Consider the following 26,354-nt stretch of genomic DNA (forward strand, 5'->3'; position numbering starts at 1 on the left):
TGGAATTCTCCAGACAAGAATACGGAGTGGATAGCCATCCTCTCCGCCAAGGGATCTTCCCAACCCAGGGATTGAACCCAGGTCTCCCACATTGCAGGCAGATTCTTGACTGTCTGATCCACCAGGGAAGCCAATTAAAAAAAATTATTTAAATTTTTAAAATTAATTAACTTATTTATGACTGGATCTTCGTTGCTGCCTGCAGGCTTTCTCTAGTTGCAGCGAGCAGGAGCTACTCTTCACTGCCGTGCACAGGCTTCTCACTGAGGTGGCTTCTTCTGTTGCAGAGCATAGGCCCTAGGGTGCACAGGCTTCAGTATCTGTGGCGTGTGGGCTCCTAGTTGCCGCTTGAGGGCTCTAGAGCACAGGTTCAATAGCTGTGGCACACAGGCTTGGCTGCCCCACAGCACGTGGCATCTTTCTGGACCAGGGATCGAGCCCATGTTCCCTGCATTGGCAGGCAGACTCTCAACTGGAGCACGAAGGAAGTCTCCCTACTGACCTTTAAAAACTGTCTTGACTTACTGGCTGCCTGCAACAAATCTCTTGTGTGATCCTTTTGCCAAGTAAATGCCGTTAAACATATCACTTACAAATGTTTGGAGTCACGTGAGTGTATAAACTGAATGATGACATTGGTTATAAGACTCAGGGTGATGAAACATGAACTCTAGAATCAGAAAGGCTTGTGTGAGTTTTGGCTAAGCTGCTCAGTGGTTCCATCACCACCTCTAAACTTCTCCAAACTCCGGTTGCCTTCTGTCGAAGGGGGAGAAATTATTGTCACCCTAGAGTTATTATGACATTTTAAGGAGATAATGAGTAAAAGTGTTTGGCATTGTGCTTGATGCAGAGTAGCTGCTGGGTAAGTGTTTGCCATCAGAATATGAGAGTCATAATCTAGACAGGAGTGGCTGGTAGTTTTTCTAACAAAAATTCTAGGTCTTTCTGAAACATCCTACCATAAAATGGGAAAGTCTAACATTTTTTAGCTTTCGCTTTACCTTATTTATTGGTTTTTGATTCATGTGTTCTATTTACAGCTAGAACAGTTTTAGTGTCATTTTTTGAAAAAAGATTGTTATGCAGCTACCTCAAAGCATCAAAAACCATTTAAACCTACAAATGGAAGATCTCTATGAGAAATATACTGATAAACTTTTTCATTTTCCTTCCAGCACTCACGCTTTTACCTACCCTATCACCTCCTCTGATGTTTCTGAAGTGTTCAGATTCTACCTGAACACTACCATATTGAACACTGTTTGTTGACAATAAGTGTTTTTATGTGAAATGGAAAATTTTCTTTTCCCTCCAAATGATCTGTGGATATGATCTGAAGAAAAAGTATTGAGGTTAAAGTTCATGGGGGACTTCAGAATACAAAATCCACGAAAAAGTAATTTTTTTCTTTCTACCATCTTAAGGGCAGGTAGGCTTTTTGGTACTAATGAGTTCAGTGACAGCAGTTCATAAGCTGCTTATAAGAATGTGCTTCATGGAATTATGTAACCTTCCTATTTCCCTTGGATGATTGTGATATGATTTTCTGAATTCAAGTTGTCTCATATTGCAGTGTTAAGATTTCAACCCCCGTATCAAATATGTATGTAGTTTAATGCCCAAGTGATCCTGAATTAACTATATTTGGCCAGATTCAGAACATGTCATAAAGTGGGTGAAACTTTGTCATAAGGCTACATTTGTATTTCTTACATATAAACTTCACCAGAGTTCTGGTTCAAGATGGTGGAGTGTGCTTCACCTTCTCCTGAGAGAGCAGTAAAACCAGAGCTAACTGCTGAAAACTGTTAACAGGAAGATTCTGGAACCCGCTAAACTTCACCAAAATTAATGCTCATAATACTATTAATAGCTCACATGACTTTAGGGGGTATTCTAAATATATAGGATATAGATATAGCTCACAAAGAGCTTACTGTTAAGAGGGGAAGAGAACATTTTTACAAATGAAGATTATAGGTGTAAGAGCTGAATTATCTGATCTAGAGCGTGAATGTAGTGTAGACTCTGGCATTCACCTACCTAGACTGTTCAGGCCCTTACAACCTACCATGTTACACTAATTTCCATGTGTTATAAAGCTTCTGATTTGATACCGCATGCTGCGTGCTTAGTTGCTCAGTCATGTCTGAGTCTTTGCTATGGACTGTAGCCCATGGACGGAGAAGCCTGGAGGGCTGCAGTCCATGGGGTCACTGAGGGTCGGACACGACTGAGCGACTTCACTTTCACTTTTCACTTTCATGCATTGGAGAAGGAAATGGCAACCCAGTCCAGTGTTCTTGCCTGGAGAATCCCAGGGACGGGGGAGCCTGTTGGGCTGCCGTCTATGGGGTCGCACAGAGTCGGACACAACTGAAGTGACTTAGCAGCAGTAGCCCACAAAGCTTCTCTGTCCACGGATTCTCTAGGCAAGGATACTGGAGTGGGTTGCCACGCTCTCCTCCAAGGGATCTTCCCAACCCAGGGATTGAATCCCTGTCTCTTAGTTTCCTGCAATAGTAGGCAGATTCTTTACCACTAGCGCCACCTGGAAAGTCCCTGATTTGGTACTCAGGCACAGTAAGGGACTTATTGTTGGGTAAATGCGAAAATTGACTTTAATGTGATTTTCTTTCATTTTCCTCCCTGTAGCTGCCCTTTAGCTCTAGTTTTTCATTTAGTAGTTTATTTTTCTGGGAAGAAGAAAGATTTATTTTTCTGGGAAGGAAAAAGTAAAAAAGGTTTTTCTTTTTTTGGGGGGGTCAATATTAATAAGTAGAATAGGTCAATCATTCATTCCCTCAGCATTTGGCAAGATGTCTGACTCAATTTGTGGACATTATTGGTCATTTTTTTTTCTTTCTCAGCTTGGTATTTATTGATCTCTAAAACAGTCTTAAATTAAGCCTTATATTACACTGTTATTGCTATCGTCAATCACATTATTTGCTGATGTGTAGTCGGATACGACTGAGTGACTTCACTTTCAGTTTTCACTTTCCACTTTCATGCATTGGAGAAGGAAATGGCAACCCACTCCAGTGTTCTTGCCTGGAGAATCCCAGGGACAGGGGAGCCTGGTGGGCTGCCATCTATGGGGTCGCACAGAGTCAGACACGACTGAAGTGACTTAGCAGCAGCAGCAGCAGCATAATAAACAACAGTTATTGCTGATACAGTAAGTTGTTGATTAGATGGCATAAATTGCCTATACCTTTCATCAAACAAATTTCCTTTTGGACCATTTTCTTGGGTAGAATATTAAAGGGTGGATAAGCATTTTTACCTTCAAGATATGAAACAGAGTTACAATATCAATGTGATCTTTGAAACTGGCATAACACGTTTTCCCCCAGGAAGACCTATTTTGAAGTTGATTGTTTGAATAAAATCACAGATAATAGGATACTAAGGAGAAATTCCCAGCCACATTCATAATTAGATGACTGGATTCCTGATGCGGATTCAGTATAATTACCCAGAGATACGTGTGCTTTAATGAACACCCCTATGCATATGTGACACAAAATTTGTGCAGCTCAGTTTTTTCTTTCCTTTGGATGTTAAGTGTTTTTAAATGGCTTCTTTCCTTGTGACAGTGCTAGTTTTATTATCAATTGTAACCTCTGTTGGGTTGATTTTTGAATATGTCTTAATCGGGGCCACTGGCTTTCTTGGGTCCCATTTGGCCTGAGCAGAAGTGGAAGTGGCCACCATCTCAGCATGATGCAAATATCTACGATGGGCTTATGTTCCATACAAGACCTGGGCCAGACCCAGGGTTAAATATCAGTACCAAGAAGGTTTCAGGGCGAGTACAGTGGCAGGGGAAATCCATTTCCAGCCACTCTCTTGCTATGGTTAAATAGAGGGAATTGTCATAGAACCATTCTGGACTGATTTAAATGCTTTTTCATGCAACTTTTTCTTCTGAGGTTTTGGTTAACCTATAAAGTCAGAGCCTAGAGTGAACCCCTTCAGTGTGAGGCTGCCTGGATTGAATGAACCTGGATTTCAGAATCACAAAAACCGTGCTTTGAATACTGGCTCTGTCTTTTAATAGTGAAGTATCTTTTGAATGTGACTTAAACTCTTCAGACCTCCATTTTTGTATCTGTAACCTATGTGAGAATAACACATTTACCTTGCAGTAGGGTTTTCCATGAGAAATAAATAAGACTGTGTATATGGAAGAGACTACTTTATGTTTAGTTGAATTTTGGTGCACGCTATTGTTTTAAAATTATTAAAATTTTTGATTAAAACTATTGCGGTTTAAAAAGCATTCTCAGAATTCACCGTTAAAAGAATGATAGTTTTCGTGGGCCTTTTTCTCAGCTTTCATCTACTTGATATTTGGTAGGTGTGAGTTACCTCTGTTAGATAAAAAAATATAGAGGTGATGTGCTCCTGTCTTGTTATTGGTACTTACAATTTACTAATGTGTTTTTCCTTCCTCCGGGGCTCTGGTCATATCAACGTAACATTTAGAAAAAGATTTCTTTTTTTAATTTTTGGCTGCGCTGGGCCTTGGTTCCATGCTGGGGCTTTCTCTAGTTGTGGAGAGCAGGGGCTTCCCTCAGTTGCAGTGTGCGGGCTTCTCTTGCTGTGAGCATGGACTCTAGGGTGTGCAGGCTTCGGGAGTTGTGGTACATGAGCTTAGTTGCCCCGAGGCATGTGGAATCTTAGTTCCCGGATCAGGTATCGAACCCATGTCTCCTGCATTGACAGGTGGATTCTTAACCACTGGACTACAAAGTAAGCCCCAAAGTAATATTTATTGCATCTTGAACAACGATGAAGTAGTAGCAAGCTGCTGCTGCTAAGTCACTTCAGTCGTGTCCGACTCTGTGCGACCCCATAGACGGCAGCTCACCAGGCTCCGCCGTCCCTGGGATCCTCCAGGCAAGAACACTGGAGTGGGTTGCCATTTCCTTCTCCAATGCATGAAAGTGAAAGTGAAGTCGCTCAGTCGTGTCCGACTCTTAGCGACCCCATGGACTGCAGCCTACCAGGCTCCTCCGTCCATGGGATTTTCCAGGCAAGGGTACTGGAGTGGGGTGCTATCACCTTCTCCGAGTAGCAAGCTGCTGCTGCTGCTGCTGCTGCTAAGTCGCTTCAGTCGTGTCCGACTCTGTGCGACCCCATGGACTGCAGCCCATCAGGCTCCTCCATCCATGGACCAAGTGCAACTATTTATTATTTACTAGGTAAAACATACAGATGTAAGTAGGCATTGTGAGGATGCAAGAGATTGTAAGATAAAGCTTCTTTCCTTTAGGAACTGTTCATGTATTTAGGAAGACATAGTCGTTAAAAGAACCCCACTAAATCCTCAAGCAGGAAATAAAGGTCAAATGAACGGGATAAACATTCTTTTAACAAATTATTTATTTAGTATCTTTTTGGCTGCACTGGGCCTTTGTTGTGGGCCTGTGGGCTTTCTCCAGTTGCAGCGAGCAGGGGCTACTCTCTAGTCATGGTGCCCTGGCTTCTCATTGCTGTGGCTTCTCTTGTTGTGGAGCACAGGCTCTGGGGCCCTTGGCCTTCAGAAGTTGCTCCTGCAGAACTCACTAGTTGCGACACACAGGCTCTCGAGCACAGGCTCAGGAATTGTGGCACACAGGCTTAGTTGCCCCATGACATGTGGGATCTTAGTTCCTGGACTGGGGATTGAACCCGTGTCCCCTGCATTGGCAGGCGAATTCTTAATCACTGGACCACCAAGGAAGACCCAGATAAATAATTGTCCTTGTTTCTACTTCTTCTCTCATTCTCACGTCTAATCTGTCACCAAGAATCTTGTTTTGCTTCCTGTATACATCTGGAATCCATCCCATTCTCTCCATCTCCATCATGACCTCTCGAGTGCATCTAAGACCTCATCTCTCTCTGTTGGACTTCTGCTCTAGACCCTGACCCACCTCTCCTTTTATTCCTGTTCTCTACGCAACATTCAAAATGGTCTTTTAAAAGTCTAAGTCAGATTATCTCATTCCCTTGCTCAAAACCCTGGCATGGCACTCAGCTGCTTTTTCATAAGCTCCAAGCTCTTTCCTAAGGCTTACAAGGCCCTCTGTGACTGACCGTCTCTGCTCTTCTCTGCACCATCATCTCATGCCACTTCTCCTTGCTGACTGTGCTCCAGCCAACAGGCTGCATTTCCCCTTCTGGAACACATCAAGAACTTTCTCACCTCAGGGTCTTTGCATTGGCTATTTCACTTGATTGAAATGTTCTTCCTCTGGTCCTGAGCATGACAGGCTCATTCTCATCCTTCAGGTCCTAACTCAGATGTTACCTCCTCAGAGAGCTCAAACCATTCCTGACCACTCTATGTATAAAGTCTTTCCTCCTACTTAACATTTGCCACCATCTGCAATTACCTTGTTGGTTTATTTTTTTGTCTAATTATTCTATCCCTACATTCTCTGAGAGGAGTGATCTTATACATTTTGTTCAGTGCTGTAGTGTATCGCATACTGTCTCACATATACTAGGTGCTCAATAAATAAATGAGTAAGTGAATGAATGAACACAGGCTACGAAAGCTCAGAGGAAGAAGGGATCCCTCTATTAGTCATGGAGCAGTTTCTTCGTTGCGAAGGATTTTGCTAGGTTTGAGGGAGGAAGCATGTAATCTGAGGAGAGAGAAAGTGAGCAAGGTGGAAGGTGATAGAAAGAGGCATATACTGTAGATTTTCAAAGATGGAGCTGCTCCTGCGAGGCAGTGGTTGTAGGAATCTGATGGATGTGGATTTGGCTTCTGTCACACGATTACCCATGTGACTTTGGATGTTTTATTTAACCATGTTAAGTCACTTTACCTGTAAGATGGGAAAAATAATCTCTACTATGGAGGGTTACTGTGAAGTAGTAATGTTAGATACTTGAGGCCCATTTGGGATGCGTGTGATGTCAAGGGGTAGCCATTCATACCACTGTTTAATTTAGGTTTTCACCTGTGAGTGTGCATACAGATCAGATTTGCAGCTTAGTAGAAATGTGGATACCAAGAACCCAAAAAACTACTACTCATTCAGAAGAGTTGTCTCTGGGTGATGGTGGTGTGTGTGTGTGTGTGTGTGAAAGAGAGAGAGAGAGACACTCTATTGTGTGATTTTTTTTCAAAAGCTCCCTAGGTGATTTAGACTGTATAGCTGCTGTTTAGAACCATGTGTTTAATCCTCTCTAAATATCTCTTGCCAAGGGACTGTCCTGGAGAAGGCAATGGCAACCCACTCCAGTACTCTTGCCTGGAAAATCCCATGGATGGAGGAGCCTGGTGGGCTGCAGTCTATGGGGTCGCTAAGAGTCGGACACGACTGAGCCACTTCACTTTCATTTTTCACTTTCATGCAATGGAGAAGGAAATGGCAACCCACTCCAGTATTCTTGCCTGGAGAATCCCAGGGACGGGGGAGCTTGGCAGGCTGCTGTCAATGGGGTCGCACAGAGTCGAACACGACTGAAGCGACTTAGCAGCAGCAGCAGTAGCAAGGGACTGTCCGAATTGAATAGCTCTGAGATGGGAAGTCACAGAGTTGGGTCCAAGCTGCCTATCCCTGGGCATCTACCTGAGTCCCTAGAGACCAAGCTATTGATTTCTTATCTATTAATATCAGTTAAAAAATAATCTCGTAGTCCCAACTAAAGCCACCGTACCTTCCATTATTTTTGGTCATGTCCAAGATGAAAGTCAATTTAATTTTTTTCTATACTTTTATACCTTTATTATCCATATGCTGTGCTCAGTTGCTAAGTCCTGTCCATGAGATTTTCTAGTCAAGAACACAAGAGTGGGTTGCCATGGCCTCCTTCGGGGATCTTCCTGACCCAGGGATTGAACCTGGGTCTCCTGCATTGCAGGCAGATTCTTTACTGTTTGAGCCACCAGGGAAGCCCATAGACCTACATAAATCTATACCCTCAATTTATTCACTGATGATCCCTCTAATTTTCTGCTGTAACTGAACCCTGTCTTGAACTGGCTGTTTTAGATGTCAGCAGTGGCTGGGCAGTCTTAGGAAACATTAACCATCTGTTCAGTTGGTTGCTCATGTACACACAAATATACTAGCATCTTGGAATGTTTGGGGCCAGTATGCAGGCTGAAAGATCTGATGTTGGGAAGATAAGCTGAGGGCCAAGAGGTCTTGTGTCGGGCCAACATGTATGAGAAGGGAACAAATCTCTGCGGGCAAACATGGGGATTGAGAGGTGGACAGGGTTGGAGGCTTTCTTTAATGAGCACCTCATTCTGGTCCCATAACTGCTCAGGATTTGTATCTGCAGTGACCAGAGAGTAACTCTTTACCGCTAGGTCTGTCAAGCTCTACATCACACTTGAATGATTATGGAGACTTATCTGTACATCCACCTTGTTTCATTCTCGTGTTTCTTCTAAAGGCCCATCCTTCTCTTTTCTTAGGGTATTTATTCTGATTCACTTTTGTTATTGGGTTGAAGTTATTTTTGAATTTTTTCCCCAGAAAAGGTACACACGTAGATTTTTTAAGAATCGTAAAATACCTGAAAGTGACTCTTTTATTCTTCTATGAGGCAGAGTTTGGCTGGGTCTAAAACGGCAATGTCATAATCCTTGTCCTTCAGATTGTTCTCTGTAAGTATTCCAGTGTCTTCCAGTAGTCAGAGTTGCAGAGAAGATATTTCATATTCATTGTGTAAATCCAGGTTTGTCTCCTTCTATGTAGCTGGCTTTTTCGCTTTGAAAAGTGCATCTATATTGAATGTTAATTAACTTTCCCCATTAATTTCCTTTAAAAAGTTCAGAGATTTTGTATGTATTTTGTTTACTCTTCAGTTGGCAAAAAAATCCTCAGTTATATTATTATTTACTCGGGAGTTAATGACCTGAAGATACACAGTAAAAGAGAGCAGAAAAATCTTAGTATTTAAAAGAACCCTGAGATGGATTCTTTCATTGACCAAGGAGTTTGCTATAGTATAAATAATCTCATAATTAGAATGTTTTCTATACATACATGTTTGTAAATTTCATTAAGCTCAGAGAACTCTGTTTTCTTTACTTCTGAACAGTCTTATTTTAAGTGTCTGCAGTTGAATTATTTGATGGGGTTAATGTCTTTCCTATCCCATATGACTGGACTCTATCATTGCTGAATGTTTATTTCTAAAAGGTGAATTATGGGATGGAAGTCATGGGTCATAACAAATGCCTTCTTATTGCAGAGATTGACTGTGGCCGCCCTCCAGAAGTGCAGCACGCGATCCTAGAGGGGAATCACAGCTCCAGACTGGGCAGTGTGGCTCACTATGTCTGTCTAGAGGGCTTTGAGAGCCCTGGAGGAAAGATCACTTCCGTTTGCACAGAGAAGGGCACCTGGAGAGCAAGTGCTTCGTCATGCTCAGGTATAAACCCCATTCTGTAGGGCTCCTGTCTCCTAGAGCTAAATAAGCAGGAGTATGGAACCTAAAGCCTTTGATTGCTTGCTCTGTGTACTGCACCTAGCCATGCCATTTACCCCAGCGGGCACTTGGCTTTAGATTTGTCAGCCGAACCCTGAAGATTTAAAGGGTGGATTGGGAAAATAATTTGGATAGAAAACATTATGCATTTGTCTTTTGAAACTCACTTTAAATCACAGTGACTCCTAGCTCTTCTGCTTGGTTGGCTGAGAGACTTTTCTCTATGAACCATTTTCACAGGGGGCTTACTTGAAAGTCCTAATTAAGCACATGTCGACAGCTTTTCAGAGGAAAGGTGGTGTCATGTATAGCGAGGTATTTAATGTTTATTTTTAATTGTGGTAAAATATGCACAACATAAAATCTACCATCTTAACGCTTTTTCAGTGTTAACTATTTTCACATTGTGCAACCAGTCTCCAGAACTTTTTCATCTAGAAAAACTGAAAGTCTGTATCCATTAAAGAGTAGCTCCCTGTTTTCCCACTCCCCACAGCTCTGGTACCACCATTCTGCTTTCTGTTTGTATGAGTTTGGCTAATTGACCTCAAGTAAGCGAAACCATTAGTATTTATCGTTCCGTGGCTGGCTTATGATCCTTAACATAATGTGCTCCAGGTTTATCCATGTTGTTGCCATTGGTGGTATTTCCTTCTTTTTTCTGGCTGAATGATAATATTCTGCTGTGTTTATATACACATTATGCTTATCCATTCATCTGTTGATGGACAGTTGTGCTGCTTCTACCTTTTGGTTATTGAGACTAATGCCTCTCTGAGCACAGGCTTACAAATATCTCGTTGAGACCTTGATTTGAATTCTTTTGGATGTGCCCGCTGTGCTAAGTCGCTTCCATTGTGTCTGACTCTTTATGACCCCATGGACTGTAGCCCACCAGCTACTCTGTCCATGGGATTCTCCAGGTAAGAATATTGAAGTGGGTTGCCATGCCCTCCTCCAGGGGATCTTCCCAACCCAGGGATCAAACCTGCATCTCTTATGTCTCCTGCTTTGGGAGGCGAGTTCTTTACCATTAGCGCCACCTGAAGTGAAAGAAAGTGAAAGTGACGTCGCTCAGTCGTGTCCGACTCTTTGCGACCCCATGGACTGTAGCCTACCAGGCTCCTCCATCCATTAGATTTTCCAGGCAAGAGTACTGGAGTGGTTGCCATTTCTTTCTCCAGGGGATCTTCCCAACCCAGGGATCAAACCACCACCTGGGAAGTTCACAATTCTTTTGATATGTTCCCTCAAATGGGATTACCTGTGAAAAGGAGTTTTGAGACTTCAGTTCAAATTCCAGCAGTCCCCTGTGCTAGCTGTGTGTCATCATGTAAGGCATTATTCTTTTAGAGCCTCGGTTTCCTAGTCTGTAAGAGGGGGGAAATATAGCCTGCTTTTCCTACTTCAAATAGTTGTTGAGAGGGAATCAAATGAGATAATCTACAGGGAACATTTCAAAATTTAAACCACTGTGCACATATTAGGTCTTTTACTGAAATTATTAGCCTGACTTGAAGCGGATCCTGAGTCAGAAGTATAGACTTCTAAAGCATACTAAAGTATGCTTTATTTCACCTTGGCCTCCAAGAAACAAGGTGGGGAAAGGCAGTGATTCTTAGGCTTGTGATAGTTGGCCCAGGGTGTGACAAATTGTTGTCACCTAGTCTTGAATGGCTCTGGTAATTTGTTTCTAGATGTTGACTTGCTTGGCTCTGAAGACAGATCTCTGAAGAGTGAAATCCCAAGGTAGCTTTGGTTTGGGTCTCTGGCTTGACTTGCAGTTGAATTATGGCAGAGTGTCTTGAGTTCAGTTCAGTTCAGTTCAGTCGCTCAGTTGTGTCTGACTCTTTGAAACCCCATGAACTGCAGCACGCCAGGCCTCCCTGTCCATCACCAACTCCCAGAGTCCACCCAAACTCATGTCTATTGAGTCAGTGATGCTATCCAAACATCTCATCCTCTGTTGTCCCCTTCTCCTCCTGCCTTCAATCTTTCCCAGCATCAGGATCTTTTCCAATGAGTCAGCTCTTCACATCAGGTGGCCAAAGTATTGGAGTTTCAGCTTCAACATCAGTCCTTCCAATGAACATTCAGGACTGATATCCTTTAGGATGGACTGGTTGGATCTCTTTGCAGTCCAAGGGACTCTCAAGAGTCTTCTCCAACACCACAGTTCAAAAGCATCAGTTCTTCGGCACGCAGCTTTCTTTATAGTCCAACTCTCACATCCATACGTGACTACTGGAAAAACCATGGCCTTGACTAGACAGACCTTTGTTGGCAAAGTAATGTCTCTGCTTGGGTCTTGTCAAGCTAAGTTTTCTAAAGGAAATTCTAGCATGAGCAAATATAACATGTGGACTACAGGTTATTATTTGTCCATAGAGGAAGAGTTTATGACCATTTGTGGGACGGAGATTTGAAGAAATCTATCAATCCATTCAATAGATATTTATTTAGCATACATTGTGTGTGGGGTACTTTGCTGGACACTATCTTTTTGGAATTTATGGGGCAATGGAGTAAATAGATTTTTCTCCAAAGAAATGCACAAACAAATATACATTTAATATTGAAACCCTTGGGTAAAGAACCCTGGAGAAGATGAACTCAGTCCTGTTGCTGAAACCATGTCTGTGCCATGCATTTTCCACATTTAGTTATCTATACCGCCACTGCAGCAGGATGTAGGTTAGAGATTGCAGTCATAACAACAAGGAGGGGTAGATTTGGATGAGAACCCAGAGATCTAGACCAGCCTTCTCTTATGTCCCATTGACTTGTCCAACTTGCACAAAGAAGCAAGGGCAAACCTATAACTAACACCAAGGACTCCAGAGTCCCCATCTTCATCATCGGAAACATTGAGAAGAGCTAATGCCATTTCAAACCAGACTGATAGTCTTCCCAAACAATGACTGCCTCTCCAACAGCACCTCTAATTATTTGGAGGAAATGAGGCAGCTGCCTCGTGGGTTGCTGAATTCAACATCTGGGGAGGTGGTCTTGGGCCAGAGCTACCTATGGAGTCACTGGGTTTGAGAGCTGGGCATAGCTTCAGGACCCTTAGCCATTTTCTTTATGGCTGGCTCAAGCTGTTTGTGCCCCCACCATTCAGAATTCAGTGGGAGCACTAGGATTAGTCACTCCTTGAAAAACCAGTGGATCTGCATGGGGCATAGTAAGCTATTAATTAGCTGATGCTTGTAGAGCACTTTGAAGAACAAACATGTTATGTAACTGCTAATTATAATTACCGACCTCAGCCTGCCACCTTTCACAATGTCTGTGGCTCCAGCTGCAGCTGTTTCCATGGGCTTATGCAAGCTTTGATTTAAGAAGAGAAAAGGCATTCTCCCCAAGAGCTGTGATCTTTCTCTGAGGAGGCCTCTATGCCCCCAATCAAGATTGGCAGCTAAATTCAATTTCCGCAGATAAAGGGGGGCGATTTACATGCTGATTAATTCATGGCACAGTGCACACGATCGCTGGGTGGGTAGGCAGGAGACGGTTCTGGAACTGTAGTGAGAGAGGCTGATCACCACGGCTCTTGCTCAGCTGCCCCTCCCTCCTTCTTTTTCCTATTTTTCACCCGTTTCTTCCTACCTCCCCCTTCTGCCTTACCTCTTTCTGTGTATTTTGTATTTACCCTCCTCAATGTTCACTTTTTTCCAATTTTTTTCTACTTTTCTGCCTAACCTGCGAATACCTTTTACCCTGGTCCTCTGTGTCCATTCTGTTTACCCCTCTTTTTATACTTGAACGTCTAATTCCAAATTGAGTGGAATAATTTCTCTTCATTTTATTTGGGTTGTTCTTAGTTAAAGATAGTTTTGAAGTCCCTATTTATTTGGATTAGTAGCTTAGAAACACATATATTTAAAAAATTTATTGAAGTATAGTTGATTTACAATGTTGTGTTGATTTCTGCTGTATAGCAGAGTGATTCAGTTAGAACTGTATACGTTTTTGCATGGAGTATGAACTCTGGCAAGGTGGTGGGACTTTTTTTTTTAAGGCCAGTTTAGACTGGAAACTCCAGACAGCCGAGAATTAGGCAATTATGTTGGTGTCTGGAAAAACCCCAGGTGGAAGCTTGATGTTCAGTGAGTCGGCTTACCTCAAGATCAAAGAGACTGATTCATTCTTGATAAGACTGTCCCTGGTTTTCATTCTGCACAGGTCACTTGGCTTTTTATGTTTAGAATCTGAGTTAATAATTATGAAGTTGATGCTCACTCACTCCAGGCTCTTAGAAGAGCAGCATCTCTAATGAAACGCAGACTGTTTGACTGCTGGGAGCCTCTCTGAGTCCCTCACCCGACTCAGGCACCGGAGTCCAAATGCTTCCAGGCCTCCTGTTAGCTTCTGCTCCTTCTATTTTTGTTGTTGTTGCTGCTCTTCAGCCCAGTGAGTGCTCACTTGCAGTTCGACATATTTCAGACAGAAGAGAAAGGTCAGCTGGAATAAATGGGCACACATGCAAACAGCCACATGCCTGGAATTTGTTTACATACATAATGTTTAGACCATCAGGCATTAGAGCTGCCATTGATCACACACCAGCTCAGACACCCACAGCTCTGCCAGGAGCCTTGATGCTTGGTTTCACTGTGTCCTCAGAAAAAACTGGTGAAATAAGTATTGATATTTTCATTTCATAGATGAGTAACCTGAGACTCGTAAAAGTGAAACAACTTTCACAGGGTCATTCAGTGACTAGTAAACGGCAGAGACAGGATTTGAACTTAGGTCTTGAAGCCCGAGATCTTTCTCCTACCAGGTTCCCAAGGTTGAACTATTTGTAGGTCACCCTGACAGAGTTTGTCAGAGGAAAAGTATTGGTTATTTAATGTTTCTTTAAACAACTTAGATTTAAAACTTAAATTTGTAGTTTAAATTTATTGACCAAGGACGCTTTGTAATATATGTAATAGCATGAATTTGATGTTAACACCTCGTTTTTTTTCAAAAATCAATACCAAGCGAGCCTATAGAATGTATAGAGTTGCCAGCAAAACTTATCCTAAAGCGTATGAAACATTTAGAAAAGCATACTCTAAGTCATGCTGCTCTGCCTCTTTTAGGTGACCCTAAAGACTGAAAGGGCCTCCCAGGTGCCACTAGTGGCAAAGAACTGGCCTGCCGGTGCAGGAGATGTAGAGATGCGGGTTCAATCCCTGGGTCAGGAAGATGCCCGTGAGGAGGAAATGGCAACCTATTCCAGTATTCTTGCCTGGAGAATCCCACGGATAGAGCAGCCTGGAGGGCTACAGGCCATAGGGTTGCAAAGAGTCGTACACGACTGAAGTAGCTTAGCCTGCAAAGACTAAAAACGAACAGGAAACAGAGCAGAACTCTTATAACCAAACACGATTTGTGTAACATTGTCACCTTGGGGAGGGAGCCGTACTCTCATTTCAGTGATGCTATTATCAAAATGTTTCTGTTTTGTAATCCAACTGGGATGGCCTTTGAAGGTAGTTTAATGCATCACATTGGAAGATTGGTCATGTTAGTTTTGAAATCAGGTACTGTTTTCACCTAGAAATGACCTCCAGCTTGACCATCTGCTAGGGTCTCCTGAATTTATTTGGTAGGATCTTTTACTGTTTTCAAAAATAAAGAACATGGATGTAAAATTGGAAACCAAAACAGTACGTTAGGCCAGGCCCTGCCCACCGTGGGGCTCCTGAGAGAGCGGGGTGTGCTCACTGACTCTGTCCCCTCCCACCCCAACCTTGTCTCAGTCTCTCCTGCAGGAGAATCAGGCGTCCAACACCCCAGTACACTTAGGTGGTCTTAAAGACCACCTAACCATCAAATTCATCTTCTAGCATCAATCCTTGTTCCTTTTAACCTTTTCATAACACTTAGCATTGCCCACCATTTATCCATATATTCATCCATCTATTTAATCAATCAACCAAATGATAAATATTTTAAAAATATCTGTGTCCAACCAACTGTGTTAGTTTCTGGGGATAGAGAGATAGACCTTGTTTGTCTTTGCTGTTAGGAGAGATTTTTTATTGTTGTTCAGTTGCTCAGTTGTGTCCATCTCTTTGTGACTCCATGGGCTGCAGCATGCCAGGCTTCCCTGTCCTTCATCATCTCCTGGAGCTTGCTCAAATTCATGTCCATTGAGTGGGTGATGCCATCCAACCATCTTGTTCTCTGTCGTCCCCTTCTCCTGCTTTCAATTTTTCCCAGCATCAGGGTCTTTTCCAATGAGTCAGTTCTTTGCATCAGGTGGCCAAAGTTTTGGCGCTTCAGCTTCAGCATCAGTCCTTCCAATGAATATTCAGGGTTGATTTCCCTTAGGGTTGACTGGTTTGATCTCCTTGTAGTCCAAAGGACTCTCAGGAGTCTTCTCCAACACCACAGTTCCAAAGCATCAATTCTTTGTTGCTCAGCCCTGTTCATGGTCCAAACTCTCAGGAGAGATAGACTTAGATATTAAACAACTAATTACAAAATTAGTTCCTTACAAATGTGATGAGTACCACAGAGAAATACTAAATGCTCATAGAATGCTAAAATACATATCTTTATATATATGTACGTTTATACACACGCACAACCATGGGCCACGTGCAGAATCTAAAGCAAAGCAAAGGTACTTTATCACCAGTGAATGCTTTGGTTCTCAGAGTTCAATGTAGAGTTCATTTGGATGGTGTGGGGGCCTCCTTGGTTTAAAGCCGGGGAGGCCTAAGTGTTCTACAACTGGACAAGCCAGAGATCTGCTCTGCCTGCCTCTCTCCAGTTAGACCTCAAGTCTGATCGTGGAACCATGTGCCCTCCTTTGGGAGAGAAAGAGCCATATGTGAGAAGGGTGAGAGATCAAGCTCTTGCTGCCTCATGCAGGCCCTTCTCGGGTGGGCGTGAGAAGGTTGGGGTGCTCGGTGGGAAGGAAAGGAGATAAAGGAAAGAGACAAGACTGTGGATCTTCTCTGTCCTCGACTCCCAAGGCATCGCGCTGTCCTCGCCAACCACTGGCCCCCTTCCGCGTCGCTCTCTCCTCTGATTTCCCCTGGAGTTTCCATGTGTCGTAGTCCCCTGCTGTTGTGCTGTCCACTCCCCACATTGTACGTGGGTGGGTCACCTGCACCCCGAGCTTCAGTTGCCATCCACACATTGATGACCTTCAAGAAAGTTTTTTCACCGAGACAGATTAACTCAGACTTAGCATGTTCTAAGCACGATTCATTCGTTTCTTGCTCACAAATGCATTCTACTTCCTCCATGTTTCTTATGAGAACAGTGGAAGGCAGTCCATTCAGACTATCAGGCTTGGAGACTGGCAGTCAGCCTAGACGCCTTATCACTCATCTGCTATTGCTTCTCCTTCAGGAAAAACTATTACTTATGGTTTTAAAGGCAGTGCCCTGATTCCATATTTTTGCCTTTTTGCTGAGTAACTTCTTCAGTCCAAAGGCTCTGGGTTTTGGAGTCTGGCGGGTCTAGTTCTGAATTCTGACTTGACTGCTTACTGCTTCTGTCCATGCTATCTGGTCCATAGTAACAACTCAGTAAATGTTGGCCTATAATTGGCTTTATGATTGCTTCCCATGACTGCTGTGAAGATATGATCAAGTCTATAAAGACCCTTATATCAGTGTTTGATGTATTGGAATCACTGAGTCAAGGGGGTCAAAACACACCAGAGTTATTTTTTGTCTTTTAATTAAAAAAATTTTTTTTGGCCACACCAAGCAGCATGGGATCTCAGTTTCCCAACCAAGGATTGAGCTTGTGCCCCTGCATCAGAAGCTCAGAGTCTTAGCCACTGGACCGCCAGGAAATTCCTCCTCCAGAGGTATCTTTCTTAAAAAAAAAAAATAAAACAGTCCCCACCATCTTCCTGCTTTTAGCTCTCCGTGGCTGGTAGGAGTAAGTCTGTGTTTAGTCTGGTGCACAGGTCTTCCCAAGTCTGATCCTGTTCTCTTTCTGAAACCTTGCTGCCCCTCTTCCTCCTCTCCAGTACGTTATACAACACCACTCTGAAATTGTCTATACCGTTTACACCTAGGACTTTGGACCTGCTTAGATGTCTTCCCCACTCTTAAGCCCTGCAGCCGTAAAGGGTTGCATGGCCTCCATGAAGCCAGCTTCCCCAGTCCTTCCGGTGAGAGTTGGTGGCTTCTTTCCCTATACCTTTTGGTACTTGTGTATAACTTTGTTCTGATATTGATGGAATCATAATTTATCTGCTTGTGTGTTAGCTTCCTCCATTAGATACAGTGTTCCTGAGGGAAAGACTTACCTTCTGATCATCACAGCCCAGTGCCTGGCAGGGGAGGATGTTTGGCGTTCAATGATGGTTCAGTTAAGGGTCAATGATGAATAAAGTGCCCTGGACTCAGTTCCAAAGAGAACTTCCAAAAGTGTTTTCAGTTTTCAGTACTATTAGAATGAAGCTGTAGCCTCCCAAGTCATCTCTTTTAAAAGGGCAGCATGAATGTAGATGTTTTATATCTGATACATTTACAAAGAAGTCTTTCCAGCTGGTGTGTAGATACCTGGAGGGAAGAGCAACTGAATTTTGTTCAACTACTCCTTGGAATGAAATAGCTGACCTCCCTACAATAAGATCTGGGTCCCATCTGTGCAGAGAGCAGGGCACAGGCTGGAGGCAGATGGCACTTCTGAGATGTCATTTGCGGTTGTCATAGTGAATGAACAAAAAGGAAGAACAAGAAAGGAAACTTTCATGTCTCTCTCTCTCTTTTTTTTTTTTTTTTACATTTTAGGATAACAGGACTAGAACTTCTTTTAAATTGAAATTTATTTATTTTAATTGGAGGCTAATTACTTTACAATATTGTATTAGTTTTGCCTCATGTCTCCTTTCAAATCTCTGCTTGGGTGGCAAAGGGTCCCGAGTGGGAAGGAAATATGCTTTAATGGCAACTCAGCGACAAGGTGAGGAGTGGGATGTTTCCTTTTCCTTCTGGACTGCGGGATGAGTATCAGGGGGCTGTGGGAGTGAACAGAGGAGTCTAGAACTCTAGTGCTTTGATGGGCTGGAGAGGGAAAGGGCTGGGAATATTTGGGACTTTTTCAAGCTGATAAAAGACCATTGCTGGTGTCATCATCATGCTACCCAAGGAAGTGAATGATTGGATCTTTGCATCCATCAGAGTACCCATGTCCACACCTGGAATATTTCTTTGATTTCAAATTATCTGTGCTCCAGGAAGACGCACTGATGTAGTGACCCAGGAGTGCAGTAGATGGACACGCGTGATCCTCTGGGGTCTCTTTAGAAATTTGCCTCTTTTCCTCTTCCTGCCTCCACTTATTCCCACTTACTGTCAGCTGACTGGGCTTACCCATGACCAGGTCATGTGTGACATCAAATCTCGGCAGTGCTGCTGATTGGGTGATTTAGTAAAGATATAAAATCTTCAATGGGCAAGGGGGTCAGTAGCTTAGGGTCTATCTAAAGGTAGCATTGGTTCTGAGTATGAAGAAATGGGGCTTCCCAGGTGGCTCAGGGGTGAAGAATCTGCCCGCTAATGCAGGAGACATGGGTTTGACCCCTGGGTTGGGAAGATCCCCTAGATAAGGCAGTGGCATCCCACTCCAGTATTCTTGCCTGGGAAATCCTACAGACAGAGGAGCCTGGACAAGCTACAGTCCATGAGGTCTCAAAGAATCAGACATGACTGAGCAACACACACACACACACACACACACACACCCCAGGAAGCAGGAGTGAAGGCTGAGGTGGGCAGAGCAGGGAAGGAAGCCAAGCCAGCATGAGGATTCCTTGTTGCCCTGGTCCTTACTGAGTGCACGTGATCGCACCATCAGTGCAGCAGCGCCCTGAGAGGTCCTGTAGGTCTGCTCTACAAGGGGAAGAAAAGTAAGGGGCAGATTTTTCCAGTACTTCCTGTCTTTCAAAAAGTGTCCATTCCCCCCACTTCCAGGTTGCACATGCAGTAGGGAAACCCTAGCCTGGGAGACAAGACATGGTCATGTTGTCAAAGCTCAGACAGGGCAGGAGCAAGGGGCATGTGAGCTGAGAAGGTCTAAACATCCAAAAGGGGCATCTGCTTCATTGGGGAAGCTTGAATGTAGGCTGAGGAATATTCCCCCTTGGTGAGATGTTGATTCTCTCCTCTAGAGGTGATAGTTTGGTAACTTCTACCTGCAGGGAATAGGGCTTCCCTGATAGCTCAGTTGGTAAAGAATCCGCCTGCAATGTAGGAGACCCTGGTTCAACTTCTGGGTTGGGAAAATCTGCTGGAGAAGGGATAGGCTACCCACTCCAGTATTCTTGGGTTTCCCTGGTGCCTCAGCTAATAAAGAATCTGCCTGTAATGCGGGAGACCTGGGTTCGATAGTGGACAGGAATGCAATTGCTTTTTGTACATTGGCCTTGTACCCTGCTACCTGGTTGAACTTGTTTCTTAGCTTTAATTGTGTGGTGTGTGTGTGTGAATTCCTTAAGATTTTTTTTAGACAAGAGCATGTCAGCTGCAAGTAAAAATAATTTTACTTATCTGCAGGAAATTTGTTAAATAGAGAAAAAGCTAAGTCGTTTCCCCATTCTCATCTGAACAACTTCCTAAGTCGTTTACTAGGTTCATTGGAAACTGTTATCTCAGGAACCAAGGCCATAATACGGTCTCCCACACTGCTAAATTTATTACATGAAATATGTACAGAATATTTATTTATTTGAAAAATTTGAATTGGAGAATAATTGCTTTACAATATTGTGTTGGCTTCTGCTATATAACAACGTGAATCAGCCATAAGTATACATATGTCCCCTCCCTCTTGAGCCTCCCTCCCACCCCCCACCTCCCACTGCATCCCACCCCTCTAGGTTGTCAGAATACTGCTGTGAGCTCCCTGTGACATACAGCAACTTCCCATTAGCGATCTATTTTACATATGTAATGTGTATGTTTCAATGCTACCCTCTCAATTGGTCACCCCCCGTCCCTGCCACATGCAGAATATTTAAAAGAAACAGAACAACTTAAAGAAATTAGTGGCTTCCTGATAAATCAGATTTAAATGGTTTCAGTTAACGGAGCCCCAGAAATACCCAGGGACCTTGTGGAGAATTTATTTAGCTTACCCGCAATGGGCCGCTCCTGAGGAATGGTCATGGGTGGTGATCTGTGTCATTTCCCTCTTGGGAACAGCAGTGACCTGGCGATCAAAACGCTCCATCAGTCAGTGGGATGAGGGGAACCAGAAGCTGGTCTAACCTGTGCAGCTGCAAACGTTCAGGGCTTGGTTCTGGGTCCCTTTATTTCCCCCAGAAATGGAATGCCTGTGGCATCCAGTGGCCTGTCAGACCAATCACAGGCTGGAATTCTCACCCATACTTAAGGGAATTCTCACCCTTTTCTTCCACATCAGGTCATGGACCGAGTTCACTCATGATAAAGTTAAATTGGGTGATTGGCCTGGGATAGCTTGAACTGCTGATTTGGTTTCTGAATCCTAGTGTGAATGGTGACCAGCAGAGAGACCAGCTGGGCAAGTAAACAAAGTCATGCCCTCTAACGGGCTGGCCATTAGGATTTTCCCAAAGTCCTTTGATGCATTTTGTTGAGTGGATTCTTTCTTTCTCTCTTTTAGAAATAATTGTAGAAATTAATGAGGTGTCGGTGTTTAATAACACCTGTGTGAGGTGGCAAATAAACCCAGGAAGAATAAACTCCAAGATTGAATATGTGGTAAGTGAAGTGAACTCCTTTTTCTTCTGCCAGGGCAGAGATGGTTACCATGGGAATGAGAGTCAGAGGAACTTGCTTCCGGAAGTGCTTCTCAATCAGATAGCTCTCCAATCCCATAGTCCTTTTTAAAGTGAGTAGAGTTTTTCCGATATCTGGATCATTTGATTTTACATGTGGTGTTTAATGTGTTTGTCATCCTCCAGGGTGTATGCGTGGGGGGTGTATTTATATTTGGCATCATCATGATTGCTTGTTTCCAAGCTCTTGAGTTTCACTCCCCCAGAGCAAGCCTAGAAGCATCTGCTGCCTGGCTGACAGGATGCAGCGAGCAGGTCTCAGGCTGTGACTGCCTCCATTGATCACTGGTCATCTGAGTGCAGGGTAGCACTCCTTAGAGAAACTCCCCATTTTATGTCACTTCTCAGGGTTTCTGGGTCACCGGGCTGATCAGATTTCATCATCAGATACCTGATAGCAGAGGTTTGCCCTGTTTGTCTGCCCCAGGGTGAGCAGTCAGTATAAAAGGGAGTAGTAAGAGAGTAGGTTCCAGCACTACAAAATCTCTCTTGGTTGTTTTCAGTGAAGTCACGGTGGGTTCTCTTGTCTTTTCCCCTCACAAAGATACACATAAAAGGACAGCGGTTGGACCCCCTGGAATCAGTTCATGAGGAGACAGTTAATTTGACCACAGAGAGCAGGACCCCAGAAGTGTGCCTAGACCTGTATCAGGGCACCAACTACACCGTGAACATTTCTACAGCCCCTCCCCGACGCTCCGTGCCAGCCGTCATTGAGTTCCAGACAGCTGGTAGGTGGAGGTGAAGTCTCATTTCCTGCTAGAGAATGCTAAGCGCAGGATGTGGGGAAACGTGCTTCAGAATCCACAGGTCAGGAGAGTTCACAGTTACTTTCTAAGATTTGCAGCCAAGAGGTTAATTACTCCAGGGGTCAGAACCAGAGCAGGGCTAGTAGGAGAGATTCCTGTCCTAAGGATGCCCGACTGAATGGGATTCTTACCTGGGTCCTCTAGTTGACGTGGAAGGTAGCAAGAAGGCATTTAAAAGACAGCAGTAGGCAATGCTGCACTCTGTTTCAATTGTCCAAGGCAATAGAGGTTAGCCATCTGGCTTATCTTTGGTGGGAAACTCAAAAGCCATTTCTTACTCTTGCCCATGACAAAGGAGGAGCCAGGGAGGCTGACCCAGGAACTGTACATCTAGGATGAGAAGTGACCCCAGGACTGATTAGGGGTGGGGATTCAAAGTGAGGGTGAGCAGGTGGAGAGGAGGAGGCAGCCCTAGGATGCAGGAGGGTAGAAGTTGGTTGGAAAGCAGATTGGACAGGAAGGAGCCTCAGGAAGTTGTAATAAACACTAAGGCACATAGATATCATGGATATCATCTGGATTTTTATATCATCATGACAATTACAATAAGTTTTTTTCAGCACTTTGGTTGTGGGATGTCAAAATTAATTAAATTCTTTAAAAGCAAACCTTGAGAAGCCATTGGTGTCATTTAGTGTCTTGTATGAGTTGAGGTAGTTCTCAGCTAGCTATTTAATGTCCTATTTAAGAAAACTTATTTAAGTTGGACCGTAAAGGAAGCTGAGTGCTGAAGAATTGATGCTTTTGAACTGTGGGGTGTTGGAGAAGATTCTTGAGAGTCCCTTGGACTGCAAGGAAATCCAACTAGTCAATCGTAAAGGAAATCAGTCTTGAATATTCATTAAAAGGATTGATGCTGAAGCTGAAGCTCCAATGCTTTGGCCACCTGATGTGAAGAACTGACTCATTGGAAAAGACCCTGATGTTGGGAAAGATTGAAGGCAGGAGGAGAAGGGGATGACAGAGGATGAGATGGTTGGATGGCATTACCGACTCAATGGGCATGAGTCTGAGCAAGCTCCGGGAGTTGGTGATGGACAGGCAGGCCTGGCTCAGAGTCAGACATGACTGAGTGACTGAATTGAATTTAAGAAAACTCAACCTTTAGGTATTGCTGCTGCTAGGAACTGGGAAGTAACACAGATGTGGCAGAAATAAATGAAAAGTGTGCTAGTCTTTACAATATCATTCAGACTATGAAATTATACAAAATAGGTCTCAGGGTACTTGTATAGAAATAAAATGATTTATTTCCAAGTACAGACTATGCTAGGGAAAGATATTGTCAACTTAATATGGTAACTAATTAGAGAAAATTGTTCAGAGTTAACAATAAACTACTGTAGATTTATTAGGAATGAAAAGATCATTCTAGGACTCCAAACTCATCTGTCCCTGTTCAGTCAATAACAGATTGCTGTTTGTTGTCCGCTGTTTTTACTAACATCCTCTTCAACCTTTTCAAGTTAATTTCAGCTGAGGCCAGCATGGTCTTTGGGTTCAGACAGACCTGGATTTACATCTTAACTCTGCTGCTTAAGAATTGGATGACCCTGGCTGAGTCTGTTAATGTCTCCAGACCTCCTTCTGTCTGAAATTTTAAGTGGAACTAGATTAAATTTGCAAGTTAATCTAGTGAGGATTGGGCTTTATATCGAATTATCCCAACTGGGTACAAGGTACATTTCTACATTTTCTCCATATCTACTCAGGTTTTGTCCTTCCTGTTTATTTATGCCTTCATGTGAAAATTTGTCATTCTGCTCTTCTGGATCCTGCACATTTAGCCATCCGATTTCATGATTAGTGTTATGCCAGTTCTCTTTAAATGAATTGGGAAGCTCTCCATATTTTTATACCCTGGAAAAGTTTACATCACTTCGGGATTATCCCCTTTCTTTAAAGCTGGACACATTTGCTCATAATATCATTTAAAAGTTTCATCCCTTTGGGAAATAATTCTTTAATGACTGTCAATTTCTTCTAAGGTTTTGGGGATTTGTTTGTGTTTCTTACATTTTCTTGAGTCAATTTTTATAATTTATACTTTCCTAGAAAATGTCCATTTAGTGATTTTATTTTTTTATCTATTTATTTTTAATTTTTTAAAATAAAATTTTAATTGGAGGCTAATTACTTTACAGTATTGTGGTGGTTTTTGCCATACATTCACATGATATATTGGGAGAATGTCAAATGGAATATTTGTGGACTCCTCTGGAGTTATAGGTTATATATCCCCAGGTTATTTTAATTCCTAGTGTTGTGTTTCTTTCTTTTTAACACTTGATTTGCTTAGCTTGGGTTGTGTGTTTCATTACTATTCTTTTCCCTGAAGAATAATCTCTTGGGTTTTTAAAATTATTTTTTATCTCATTAATTTCTCTCATTGTAAAATTTCCTTTTCCCTGATTCTCTTAAGTTGGTTATATTGTTCTATTACTAAATTCTTGAGTTAATTGCATACTTCAACTTATTTCCATTATTTTCTGTTTGATGATAAAAGATTTCAGTTCTTCTTTCTCCCTTCTGGATTTGAGCTTTGGTGGAATTCCTTAGGCATTTATACATATTCTCTTTATTTTTACTTTCAAGACACAATGTAATTACTATTCTGATTTTCCCTTGATGGAAGAATTATTTATGAGGGTGTTAATGTATGTTCCCTTTATTTTTACTTTCAAAGCATTATATACTTAGTATTTTGATTTCCCCAATGATTGGAAGATTAATTATGTATGTTATCAAGTGGTAGGTTTAAAATATTTTCAACATTTACACTTTGCTGTTGATTTCTAGTTTTTTTTTTCAATTTTAGTATTCTTTGGGGGAGATTTGTTGACATTTTCTTGGGGTTTACTATTTGGCAAAGTTTTGTAATACCAAGTGTAGTGTTTGCTTGTAAATAAGGTAAGATTTAGTCTTAAATCAACTTCCGTGGTAAGGTTTTTCAGGACTTCTGTTTTTGTTGTTGTTATTATTTTTTGCTTATTCAGATTGCCATTTTTCTCAGGTTGCCATACATTCTGATAGTTTGTTTCACACAGTTTGATGTTATGATATTTATGTCCATGACTGATGCCTTAATTGTAGATTCTAACTTGCACTATTAACAAGTGGCTCACTTTAGCCTATTTAATAATTTTTTTTGCCCTGATTTTCTTGACTTCTTTGTGCTCTGTTTGCATGATATGCCTTGGCCCACTTTTGTTCTTAAAATCTGTCTGGATAATATCGCTATGGATGTACTTGAGGAGATAGCATACGTTGCAAACGTTTGTGAGAAAAATAGAGTTAATCAATTTACACAGTGGTGTTTGTGATATGATTTTCCTTTCTTCTGTCATCTTAATTTTTTCTCTTTTTAATGCTTTGTTGCTATGTCTATTGCATACTCTCTTTGCTGCACAAATGTTCTTTCCTCAGTGATTCAGACAGTAGAGATCTTGCTTTTATTCGGTACTACACATTAAAAAACAAAAACAAAAAAATCCTATTTGAATGTGTATTTCTCTTATTACCAGTGTGGAGACTGGAATCATGTCTTCTCCCCCCCAAAAAGACAAGGAAGTTAGCATTTTTTACTTCCTTTTATTCCTTCCCCTTTTGCTTTCCTTTTGCTCCTGGCTTAATACAGCTTTTTATTGCCAGCTTCTTATTTTTAATAATTTTTAACATGCACTACATCTTTCAAGAATTCATTTTTATATAAACTTATAGCAATATTTATAACAATTATATAAACAGCTGTATGTTTTCATAGTTTTAGTGCTTACTAGCGGTTCTTTCATACCAAAGTTTTTCTGTTTTCCTCTATTTTTATTTCTCTTTCTGCATCGTGATTTCTGTCTTCTTACTAAAAAATGGGATACTTTCTGAGCCCAGGGTTATCAGAGAACCTCATTTTGTTGTCTTCACAAGTGAATGGGAGCTTGATTAAAGATAAAATTATTGGACAAAACCTTTGTTGTCAGAATCCTGGAGGCGTTTCACATTGGCTTTGGGAATTTAAAGTTTTGAAAGAGGAATTTGAAGGTGTGATTTTTTTTTTTTCAATCCCACGTAGACAATCTGATCTTTTTCATCCTGGGTATCATAGTTTTCTTTATATGTGAAGTTCCAGACTTTAATCACTTACTCATGCATGTGGTAAATGCTTATTGACCACTTACTATGTGTTTGACAGTTTTGGGCATTGGGAATTCAGTAGTGAATGAGACAGAAATCTTTTCTTTCATGAAATTTCAGTCATGGTTATATACATGTTAATGGTTTTCACAGTGTTCCTAGAACCCTGTGAG

General features: G+C 42.2%; 1 protein-coding gene across 6 annotated transcripts in view; it reads left to right on the top strand.

The window, feature by feature from the left end:
• Positions 1-26,354, top strand: part of SUSD1 (sushi domain containing 1) — a 133,164-nt gene that overhangs the window by 39,335 nt on the left and 67,475 nt on the right. For 4 of the 6 annotated variants that reach the window (XR_011254205.1, XM_069575428.1, XM_069575425.1 and 1 more), the window contains 3 exons: positions 9,220-9,399; positions 21,070-21,167; positions 21,789-21,975. Coding sequence is in view for 5 of the 6 variants with exons in the window: in XM_069575428.1 (XP_069431529.1) it covers positions 9,220-9,399; positions 21,070-21,167; positions 21,789-21,975 (465 nt within the window). In the remaining variant the exon portion in view is untranslated. The remainder of the gene's footprint in view (positions 1-9,219; positions 9,400-21,069; positions 21,168-21,788; positions 21,976-26,354) is intronic. The other 2 variants (XM_069575430.1, XM_069575429.1) reach the window with 1 other exon arrangement.

This window comes from Ovis canadensis, chromosome 2, assembly GCF_042477335.2.
Source record: "Ovis canadensis isolate MfBH-ARS-UI-01 breed Bighorn chromosome 2, ARS-UI_OviCan_v2, whole genome shotgun sequence".
NCBI classification, from domain to species: Eukaryota; Metazoa; Chordata; class Mammalia; order Artiodactyla; family Bovidae; genus Ovis; species Ovis canadensis.